Here is a 12,132-nt window from a genome sequence, read left to right on the forward strand (position 1 = left end):
GACTTGGCAGTCCAAGCTTGTCCAGACCTTGCTTCAGTATCGGAGGAAATGCGAATGGTGGTGCACACTGTGTAATCATCAGGAAACATCCCCCCATCTCTGACCTTGGGATGGAGGGAAGGTCATTATTGAAGCAGCTGAAGATGGTTGGGCCTAGGACCCTCCCCTGAGGGACTCCTGCAGAGGTGTCCTGGAGCTGAGATGACTGACCCTCCAACAACCACAACCATCTTCCTCTGGGCCAGATGTGACTCTAACCAGTGGAGAGTTTGCTCCCGATGCCCATTGATTCCAGTTTTGCCCAGGCTCCGTGATGCCACACTCGGTCGAATGCAGCCTTGATATCAAGGGCTGTCCCTCTCCCCTCCCCTCTGGAATCCAGCTCTTTTGTCCATGTTTGACCCAAGGCTGGAATGAGGTCAGGAGCTGGGTGACCCTGGGGGAACCCAAACTGGGCGTCACTGAGCAGGTTATTGCTGAGCGGGTGCTGTTTGATAGCTCTGTTACTGACCCCTTCCATCACTTTACTGAGGATCGAGGGGAGACTGATGGGAGGGGGGGTAATTGGCCGGGTTGGATCTGTCCTGCTTTTTATATACAGGACACACCTGGGCAATGTTCCACATTGTCGGGTAGATGCCAGTGTTGTAACTGTACTGGAACAGCTTGGGTAGATCAGTGAGAGAATAGTGGGAAAAAGATTGAGCAGGTTGAGGGGAGTGTGGGGTGAGGGGATGGTGTGGAGACAGATAAACGGAAGAGGAATGAAGGGGGGAGGGAGAGCGAGAGAGAGAACTGGATTGGGGGGGGGGGGGAAAGAGAGGAGTGGAACTGGCATGCAGATACAGGGGGAGGTTCAATCAGATACAATACTGACATCTCAGCAGCGAGATGAACAGAGAATAGAGGGATATGAACCATTTGGAATAGGATCGTGGTCAGCACACACACACACACACACACAGAGGGCCTAAGGGCCTCCCTGTACACTGGAGTCTTCTATCGTAGATGGTGAGACTGGGGGGGGGGTGGGGGGGTGGGGTGTCGAGATGGGGAGCAGACGTGTCCCAGGTAGTGTACAATATATCCAGTATTTATTGTCCAGAGAGAGAGAGAGGATGCCAGTGTCACCATCTTGTTAAGACAAAGCAGTTCCTTTAAATGAACAGCCCTCCCCAAATCACCTCCCTCTCCCACACACACAAAACCAACCTGGGGACTGTGCCCCCACTCGATCCCAGCACACATCCCTCTTCCCCCACTGGACCCCAGCTCACCCCCCTGTCCCCGGACTGGACCCCAGCACATTTCCCTATCCCTGGTAGACCCCAACTCACCTCCCTGTCCCGAGTGGACCCCCCTGTCCCTGGACTGGACCCCAGCTCGTCTCCCTGACCCCGGACTGGACCCCGGCTCGTCTCCCTGACCCCGGACTGGACCCCGGCTCGTCTCCCTGTCCCCGGACTGGACCCCGGCTCGTCTCCCTGACCCCGGACTGGACCCCGGCTCGTCTCCCTGACCCCGGACTGGACCCCGGCTCGTCTCCCTGACCCCGGACTGGACCCCGGCTCGCCTCCCTGTCCCCGGACTGGACCCCGGCTCGCCTCCCTGACCCCGGACTGGACCCCGGCTCGCCTCCCTGACCCCGGACTGGACCCCGGCTCGCCTCCCTGACCCCGGACTGGACCCCAGCTCGTCTCCCTGACCCCGGACTGGACCCCAGCTCGTCTCCCTGACCCCGGACTGGACCCCAGCTCGTCTCCCTGTCCCCGGACTGGACCCCAGCTCGTCTCCCTGTCCCCGGACTGGACCCCAGCTCGTCTCCCTGTCCCCAGTAGACCCCGAGCTGCTGTGTTGTGATTGTGCTAGGAATGTGTCAAATGCTGTAATAAATGGGGGGAGGGGGAATTGTCCTCCGTGTCATCCCCATCACTGTGCTCGGCCAGCTCCGAACTGTCCAAGGTACTGACCGACTGGATTGAAGTCAGATCATCGCAACTACTGCTTTCACTGTCAGGCACAGAGACAGGCTTCATTTTCAACGCTGAAACAACAACGAGAAACAGACAGGTTACCGACCAGAACCACAAACACATGCTGCCTGCCTGGACAGGACAGTGGGAGAGTGTTAAACAAGGCCTTCACGTGACAGTGGGACCAGGATACAGGTACCAAACTGGAGAACAGGCACAGGGGATCTTCAGCAGTTTAACAGTGGGAACGGGGAGGTTTTGGATCAGTCTGGATCACTTAGATCCCAGGCTCAAGTGGGAGACGAGGAAAGAAATTACCCAAATGTTCAATTCCTCTCTGGGCACAGAGAAGCTGTCAGAGGACTGGAGGACAGCTAATGTGGTTCCCCTTTACAAGGAGAGTGGGAGAGAAACCAGGGGATTACAGGGCAATGGGTCTCACATCAGTGGGAGGGAAATTACTGGAGAGAATTCTGAAGGAGAGCATTAATCTCCACTTGGAGAGGCAAGGTTTGCTCAGGGATAGTCAGCACGGCTTTGTCAGAGGGAGGTCATGCTGAACAAATCTGGTGGAATGTTTCAAGGTGGTTACCAGGTGTGTAGATGTGGATGACGGAGTTGATCTGGATTTCAGCGCGGCCTTTAACAAGGCCCCACAGGGAAACAGATACAGAAGGTAAAAGCTGATGGGATTCAGAAATGGCTGAGTGCCGGGAGACAGAGGGAGGGGTGTGTGTGTGTGATTGGGGCCCAGTGTGTGGTGGGGTCCCACAGGGATCTGTGCTGGGTCCCTTACTGTGTGTGTGACTGGAGCCCAGTGTGTGGTGGGGTCCCACAGGGATCTGTGCTGGGTCCCTTACTGTGTGTGTGATTGGGGCCCAGTGTGTGGTGGGGTCCCACAGGGATCTGTGCTGGGTCCCTTACTGTGTGTGTGTCTGGGGCCCAGTGTGTGGTGGGGTCCCACAGGGATCTGTGCTGGGTCCCTTACTGTGTGTGTGTCTGGGGCCCAGTGTGTGGTGGGGTCCCACAGGGATCTGTGCTGGGTCCCTTACTGTGTGTGTGACTGGGGCCCAGTGTGAGGTGGGGGCCCACAGGGATCTGTGCTGGGTCCCTTACTGTGTGTGTGTCTGGGGCCCAGTGTGTGGTGCGGACCCACAGGGATCTGTGCTGGGTCCCTTACTGTGTGTGTGATTGGGGCCCAGTGTGTGGTGGGGTCCCACAGGGATCTGTGCTGGGTCCCTTACTGTGTGTGTGATTGGGGCCCAGTGTGTGGTGGGGTCCCACAGGGATCTGTGCTGGGTCCCTTACTGTGTGTGTGACTGGGGCCCAGTGTGAGGTGGGGGCCCACAGGGATCTGTGCTGGGTCCCTTACTGTGTGTGTGTCTGGGGCCCAGTGTGTGGTGGGGACCCACAGGGATCTGTGCTGGGTCCCTTACTGTGTGTGTGATTGGGGCCCAGTGTGTGGTGGGGACCCACAGGGATCTGTGCTGGGTCCCTTACTGTGTGTGTGATTGGGGCCCAGTGTGTGGTGAGGTCCCCACAGGGATCTGTGCTGGGTCCTTTACTGTGTGTGTGATTGGGGCCCAGTGTGTGGTGAGGTCCCACAGGGATCTGTGCTGGGTCCCTTACTGTGTATGTGACAGGGCCCAGTGTGTGGTGGGGACCCACAGGGATCTGTGCTGGGTCCCCTTACTGTGTGTGTGACTGGAGCCCAGTGTGTGGTGGGGTCCCACAGGGATCTGTGCTGGGTCCCTTACTGTGTGTGTGACTGGAGCCCAGTGTGTGGTGGGGTCCCACAGGGATCTGTGCTGGGTCCCTTACTGTGTGTGTGATTGGGGCCCAGTGTGAGGTGGGGACCCACAGGGATCTGTGCTGGGTCCCTTACTGTGTGTGTGATTGGGGGCCCAGTGTGTGGTGAGGTCCCACAGGGATCTGTGCTGGGTCCCTTACTGTGTGTGTGATTGGGGCCCAGTGTGTGGTGGGGACCCACAGGGATCTGTGCTGGGTCCCTTACTGTGTGTGTGATTGGGGCCCAGTGTGTGGTGGGGACCCACAGGGATCTGTGCTGGGTCCCCTTACTGTGTATGTGACAGGGCCCAGTGTTGTGGTGGGGACCCACAGGGATCTGTGCTGGGTCCCTTACTGTGTGTTGTGACTGGAGCCCAGTGTGTGGTGGGGTCCCACAGGGATCTGTGCTGGGTCCCTTACTGTGTGTGTGACTGGAGCCCAGTGTGTGGTGGGGTCCCACAGGGATCTGTGCTGGGTCCCTTACTGTGTGTGTGATTGGAGCCCAGTGTGTGATTGGGGACCCACAGGGATCTGTGCTGGGTCCCTTACTGTGTGTGTGATTGGGGCCCCAGTGTGAGGTGGGGACCCACAGGGATCTGTGCTGGGTCCCTTACTGTGTGGTGTGATTGGGGCCCAGTGTGAGGTGGGGACCCACAGGGATCTGTGCTGGGTCCCTTACTGTGTGTGTGATTGGGGCCCAGTGTGTGGTGGGGACCCACAGGGATCTGTGCTGGGTCTCTTACTGTGTGTGTGACTGGGGCCCAGTGTGTGATGGGGACCCACAGGGATCTGTGCTGGGTCCCTTACTGTGTATGTGACAGGGCCCAGTGTGTGGTGGGGTCCCACAGGGATCTGTGCTGGGTCCCTTACTGTGTGTGTGACTGGAGCCCAGTGTGTGGTGGGGTCCCACAGGGATCTGTGCTGGGTCCCTTAGTGTTTGTGATATTCATAAACAATACGGATGAGCATGTGGGGGGTGGGGGTTGTGGGGGGTGGGGGTTGTGGGGGGGGGGGGGGGGGTGATTGGTGGGTGGGGTGTGGGGGGCGGGTGGCTGTGGGTGTGGTGATAATTAAGTTTCTGGGTGAGGAAGATTGGTCGGGTGGTTAACAATGAGGAAGATGAGCCTGGGTTCCAGGGGGATCGAATCCGATTGGTCAGATGGACAGATCCGGAGCAGATGGAGTTTAACCCTGATCACTGTGAGGTTAACCCTGAACACTATGAGGTTAACCCTGATCACTGTGAGATGGAGTTTAACCCTGATCACTGTGAGTTTAACCCTGATCACTGTGAGGTTAACCCTGAACACTATGAGGTTAACCCTGATCACTGTGAGATGGAGTTTAACCCTGATCACTGTGAGATGGAGTTTAACCCTGATCACTGTGAGTTTAACCCTGATCACTGTGAGATGGAGTTTAACCCTGATCACTGTGAGATGGAGTTTTAACCCTGATCACTGTGAGGTTAACCCTGATCACTGTGAGGTTAACCCTGATCACTGTGAGATGGAGTTTAACCCTGATCACTGTGAGATGGAGTTTAACCCTGATCACTGTGAGGTTAACCCTGATCACTGTGAGATGGAGTTAACCCTGATCACTGTGAGTTTAACCCTGATCACTGTCGAGGTTAACCCTGATCACTGTGAGGTTAACCCTGATCACTGTGAGGTTAACCCTGATCACTGTGAGATGGAGTTTAACCCTGATCACTGTGAGTTTAACCCTGATCACTGTGAGATGGAGTTTAACCCTGATCACTGTGAGGTTAACCCTGATCACTGTGAGATGGAGTTTAACCCTGATCACTGTGAGATGGAGTTTAACCCTGATCACTGTGAGTTTAACCCTGATCACTGTGAGGTTAACCCTGATCACTGTGAGGTTAACCCTGATCACTGTGAGATGGAGTTTAACCCTGATCACTGTGAGGTTAACCCTGATCACTGTGAGTTTAACCCTGATCACTGTGAGATGGAGTTTAACCCTGATCACTGTGAGATGGAGTTTAACCCTGATCACTGTGAGTTTAACCCTGATCACTGTGAGGTTAACCCTGATCACTGTGAGGTTAACCCTGATCTCTGTGAGGTTAACCCTGATCACTGTGAGTTTAACCCTGATCACTGTGAGGTTAACCCTGATCACTGTGAGGTTAACCCTGATCACTGTGAGATGGAGTTTAACCCTGATCACTGTGAGTTTAACCTGATCACTGTGAGATGGAGTTTAACCCTGATCACTGTGAGATGGAGTTTAACCCTGATCACTGTGAGATGGAGTTTAACCCTGATCACTGTGAGTTTAACCCTGATCACTGTGAGATGGAGATTAACCCTGATCACTGTGAGTTTAACCCTGATCACTGTGAGATGGAGTTTAACCCTGATCACTGTGAGTTTAACCCTGATCACTGTGAGTTTAACCCTGATCACTGTGAGTTTAACCCTGATCACTGTGAGATGGAGTTTAACCCTGATCACTGTGAGATGGAGTTTAACCCTGATCACTGTGAGGTTAACCCTGATCACTGTGAGATGGAGTTTAACCCTGATCACTGTTGAGATGGAGTTTAACCCTGATCACTGTGAGTTTAACCCTGATCACTGTGAGATGGAGATTAACCCTGATCACTGTGAGTTTAACCCTGATCACTGTGAGATGGAGTTTAACCCTGATCACTGTGAGATGGAGTTTAACCCTGATCACTGTGAGTTTAACCCTGATCACTGTGAGGTTAACCCTGATCACTGTGAGATGGAGATTAACCATGATCACTGTGAGGTTAACCCTGATCACTGTGAGTTTAACCCTGATCACTGTGAGATGGAGTTTAACCCTGATCACTGTGAGGTTAACCATGATCACTGTGAGGTTAACCCTGATCACTGTGAGTTTAACCCTGATCACTGGGAGATGGAGTTTAACCATGATCACTGTGAGGTTAACCCTGATCACTGTGAGTTTAACCCTGATCACTGTGAGATGGAGTTTAACCCTGATCACTGTGAGATGGAGTTTAACCCTGATCACTGTGAGTTTAACCCTGATCACTGTGAGTTTAACCCTGATCACTGTGAGATGGAGTTTAACCCTGATCACTGTGAGTTTAACCTGATCACTGTGAGATGGAGTTTAACCCTGATCACTGTGAGATGGAGTTTAACCCTGATCACTGTGAGGTTAACCCTGATCACTGTGAGTTTAACCCTGATCACTGTGAGATGGAGTTTAACCATGATCACTGTGAGTTTAACCCTGATCACTGTGAGATGGAGTTTAACCCTGATCACTGTGAGATGGAGTTTTAACCCTGATCACTGTGGGTACCTGATCTGTGAGTTTAACCCTGATCACTGTGGGGTTAACCCTGATCACTGTGAGATGGAGTTTAACCCTGATCACTGTGAGATGGAGTTTAACCCTGATCACTGTGAGGTTAACCCTGATCACTGTGAGGTTAACCCTGATCACTGTGAGATGGAGTTTAACCCTGATCACTGTGAGTTTAACCCTGATCACTGTGAGGTTAACCCTGATCACTGTGAGGTTAACCCTGATCACTGTGAGATGGAGTTTAACCCTGATCACTGTGAGTTTAACCCTGATCACTGTGAGATGGAGTTTAACCCTGATCACTGTGAGATGGAGTTTAACCCTGATCACTGTGAGATGGAGTTTAACCCTGATCACTGTGAGAGGGAGTTTAACCCTGATCACTGTGAGATGGAGTTTAACCCTGATCACTGTGAGATGGAGTTTCACCCTGATCACTGTGAGGTTAACCCTGATCACTGTGAGATGGAGTTTAACCCTGATCACTGTGAGTTTAACCCTGATCACTGTGAGGTTAACCCTGATCACTGTGAGTTTAACCCTGATCACTGTGAGTTTAACCCTAATCACTGTGAGATGGAGTTTAACCCCTGATCACTGTGAGTTTAACCCTGATCACTGTGAGATGGAGTTTAACCCTGATCACTGTGAGATGGAGTTTAACCCCTGATCACTGTGAGATGGAGATTAACCCTGATCACTGTGAGTTTAACCCTGATCACTGTGAGATGGAGTTTAACCCTGATCACTGTGAGTTTAACCCTGATCACTGTGAGATGGAGTTTAACCCTGATCACTGTGAGTTTAACCCTGATCACTGTGAGTTTAACCCTGATCACTGTCGAGGTTAACCCTGATCACTGTGAGGTTAACCCTGATCACTGTGAGGTTAACCCTGATCACTGTGAGATGGAGTTTAACCCTGATCACTGTGAGTTTAACCCTGATCACTGTGAGTTTAACCCTGATCACTGTGAGATGGAGTTTAACCCTGATCACTGTGAGATGGAGTTTAACCCTGATCACTGTGAGATGGAGTTTAACCCCTGATCACTGTGAGATGGAGTTTAACCCTGATCACTGTGAGATGGAGTTTAACCCTGATCACTGTGAGTTTAACCCTGATCACTGTGAGATGGAGTTTAACCCTGATCACTGTGAGATGGAGTTTAACCCTGATCACTGTGAGATGGAGTTTAACCCTGATCACTGTGAGTTTAACCCTGATCACTGTGAGATGGAGTTTAACCCTGATCACTGTGAGATGGAGTTTAACCCTGATCACTGTGAGATGGAGTTTAACCCTGATCACTGTGAGATGGAGTTTAACCCTGATCACTGTGAGTTTAACCCTGATCACTGTGAGATGGAGTTTAACCCTGATCACTGTGGAGTTTAACCCTGATCACTGTGAGATGGAGTTTAACCCTGATCACTGTGAGTTTAACCCTGATCACTGTGAGATGGAGTTTAACCCTGATCACTGTGAGGTTAACCCTGATCACTGTGAGATGGAATTTAACCCCGATCACTGTGAGTTTAACCCTGATCACTGTGAGATGGGAGTTTAACCCCTGATGACTGTGAGATGGAGTTTAACCCTGATCACTGTTGAGATGGAGTTTAACCCTGATCACTGTGAGATGGAGTTTAACCCTGATCACTGTGAGTTTAACCCTGATCACTGTGAGATGGAGTTTAACCCTGATCACTGTGAGATGGAGTTTAACCCTGATCACTGTGAGAGTTTAACCCTGATCACTGTGAGATGGAGTTTAACCCTGATCACTGTGAGATGGAGTTTTAACCCTGATCACTGTGAGATGGAGTTTAACTCTGATCACTGTGAGTTTAACCCTGATCACTGTGAGATGGAGTTTAACCCTGATCACTGTGAGATGGAGTTTAACCCTGATCACTGTGAGTTTAACCCTGATCACTGTAAGATGGAGTTTAACCCTGATCACTGTGAGGTTAACCCTGATCACTGTGAGATTGGAGTTTAACCCCTGATCACTGTGAGAGGAGTTAACCCTGATCACTGTGAGTTTAACCCTGATCACTGTGAGATGAGTTTAACCCTGATCACTGTGAGGTTAACCCTGATCACTGTGAGATGGAATTTAACCCCCGATCACTGTGAGTTTAACCCTGATCAACTGTGAGATGGAGTTTAACCCTGATGACTGTGAGATGAGTTTAACCCTGATCACTGTGAGATGGAGTTTAACCCTGATCACTGTGAGTTTAACCCTGATCACTGTGAGATGGAGTTTAACCCTGATCACTGTGAGATGGAGTTAACCCTGATCACTGTGAGTTTAACCCTGATACACTGTGAGATGGAGTTTAACCCTGATCACTGTGAGATGGAGTTTAACCCTGATCACTGTGAGTTTAACCCTGATCACTGTGAGATGGAGTTTAACCCTGATCACTGTGAGATGGAGTTTAACCCTGATCACTGTGAGTTTAACCCTGATCACTGTGAGATGGAGTTTAACCCTGATCACTGTGAGGTTAACCCTGATCACTGTGAGATGGAGTTTAACCCTGATCACTGTGAGATGGAGTTTAACCTGATCACTGTGAGTTTAACCCTGATCACTGTGAGATGAGTTTAACCCTGATCACTGTGAGGTTAACCCTGATCACTGTGAGATGGAGTTTAACCCTGATCACTGTGAGATGGGGTTTAACCCTGATCACTGTGAGGTTAACTCTGATCACTGTGAGATGGAGTTTAACCCTGATCACTGTGAGTTTAACCCTGATCACTGTGAGATAGAGTTTAACCCTGATCACTGTGAGATGGAGTTTAACCCTGATCACTGTGAGGTTAACCCTGATCACTGTGAGATGGAGTTTAACCCTGATCACTGTGAGTTTAACCCTGATCACTGTGAGTTTAACCCTGATCACTGTGAGTTTAACCCTGATCACTGTGAGGTTAACCCTGATCACTGTGAGGTTAACCCTGATCACTGTGAGGTTAACCCTGATCACTGTGAGATGGAGTTTAACCCTGATCACTGTGAGGTTAACCCCGATCACTGTGAGATGGAGTTTAACCCTGATCACTGTGAGGTTAACCCTGATCACTGTGAGTTTAACCCTGATCACTGTGAGTTTAACCTGATCACTGTGAGATGGAGTTTAACCCTGATCGTACTGTGAGATGGAGTTTAACCCTGATCACTGTGAGGTTAACCCTGATCACTGTGAGTTTAACCCTGATCACTGTGAGATGGAGTTTAACCCTGATCACTGTGAGATGGAGTTTAACCCTGATCACTGTGAGGTTAACCCTGATCACTGTGAGTTTAACCCTGATCACTGTGAGATGGAGTTTAACCCTGATCACTGTGAGGTTAACCCTGATCACTGTTAGATGGAGTTTAACCCTGATCACTGTGAGGTTAACCCTGATCACTGTGAGATGGAGTTTAACCCTGATCACTGTGAGGTTAACCCTGATCACTGTGAGTTTATCCCTGATCACTGTGAGATGGAGTTTAACCCTAATCACTGTGAGTTTAACCCTGATCACTGTGAGTTTTAACCCTGATCACTGTGAGTTTAACCCTGATCACTGTGAGATGGAGTTTAACCCTAATCACTGTGAGATTGGAGTTTAACCCTGATCACTGTGAGTTTAACCCTGATCACTGTGAGTTTAACCCTAATCACTGTGAGTTTAACCCTAATCACTGTGAGATGGAGTTTAACCCTGATCACTGTGAGTTTAACCCTGATCACTGTGAGTTTAACCCTGATCACTGTGAGATGGAGTTTAACCTGATCACTGTGAGATGGAGTTTAACCCTGATCATTGTGAGATGGAGTTTAACCCTGATCACTGTGAGGTTAACCCTGATCACTGTGAGATGGAGTTTAACCCTGATCACTGTGAGATGGAGTTTAACCCTGATCACTGTGAGGTTAACCCTGATCACTGTGAGGTTAACCCTGATCACTGTGAGGTTAACCCTGATCACTGTGAGTTTAACCCTGATCACTGTGAGTTTAACCCTGATCACTGTGAGGTTAACCCTGATCACTGTGAGATGGAGTTTAACCCTGATCACTGTGAGTTTAACCCTGATCACTGTGAGATGGAGTTTAACCCTGATCACTGTGAGATGGAGTTTAACCCTGATCACTGTGAGGTTAACCCTGACAGTGAGTGGGAGGACTTGAGGAAGGTGAGAGGAACAGAGGGGTTTTGGGGTGTCTGTCCACAGGCCCCTGTAGGTGGGGGACAGGTTAATAGGGGAGTTTAGAAGGAATACGGGACACTTGGGTTTATCAGTCGTTACAGAGACTGTGAGAGCAGGGAGGTAATGGACAGGCCTCTGGTTAGGGCCACAGCTGGAGGACTGGGGCCAGTTCTGGTCCCTCCTCTATAGGGAGGATGGGATTACACTGGAGGGGGTGCAGAGGGAGATCAGGAAGGCAGATGATGATCTGAATGGGGACAGATTGGGAAAGGGGGCAGGGGCAATGGCACCTGGGTGTCCTTGTACCCCAGTCTCTGAAAGTAAGCGTGCAGGTACAGCAGGCAGTGAGGAAGGGAAATGGGATGTGGGCCTTTATAGGGAGAGGATTCGAGTCCAGGAGCAGGGAGGTCTTGCTGCAATTATACAGGGCCTTGGGGAGACCACACCTGGAGTATTGTGGACAGGTTTGGTCTCCTTATCTGAGGAAGGATGTTCAGGTGATGGAGGGAGGGCAGCGAAGGGTTACCAGACTGATTCCTGGGAGGGCAGGGCTGATGGATGGAGAGAGACTGGATCAGTTAGGATTATATTCACTGGAGTTGTGTAACATTCTAACAGGACTAACATAGGAACAATGTTCCTGATGACTGGAGAGGCTGGAACCAAAGCGATAGGCCTTTTCGAACTAGACTAAGCAGGTATTTCCTCACCCAGAGATCAGTGAACACATGGAATCCTCTGCCACAGGAAACTGTTCAGACCAAAACACAATGTTTTAAAGGAAGGAGTCACCAACACAAAGATCAGGGGCA

The 12,132-nt window shown here is 50.7% G+C and overlaps 1 protein-coding gene across 1 annotated transcript in view; it reads right to left on the bottom strand.

The window, feature by feature from the left end:
• Nucleotides 1–1,257: 1,257 nt before the first annotated feature.
• Nucleotides 1,258–12,132, bottom strand: part of LOC140455348 (E3 ubiquitin-protein ligase RNF8-like) — a 38,534-nt gene continuing 27,659 nt past the window's right edge. Inside the window, exon 7 of the mRNA XM_072550135.1 lies at nt 1,258–2,044. Within this exon, the coding sequence (XP_072406236.1) occupies nt 1,866–2,044 (179 nt within the window). The 3' untranslated portion in view covers nt 1,258–1,865. The remainder of the gene's footprint in view (nt 2,045–12,132) is intronic.

The sequence above is a fragment of the Chiloscyllium punctatum genome, chromosome 3 (genome assembly GCF_047496795.1).
Source record: "Chiloscyllium punctatum isolate Juve2018m chromosome 3, sChiPun1.3, whole genome shotgun sequence".
Classification (NCBI taxonomy): domain Eukaryota; kingdom Metazoa; phylum Chordata; class Chondrichthyes; order Orectolobiformes; family Hemiscylliidae; genus Chiloscyllium; species Chiloscyllium punctatum.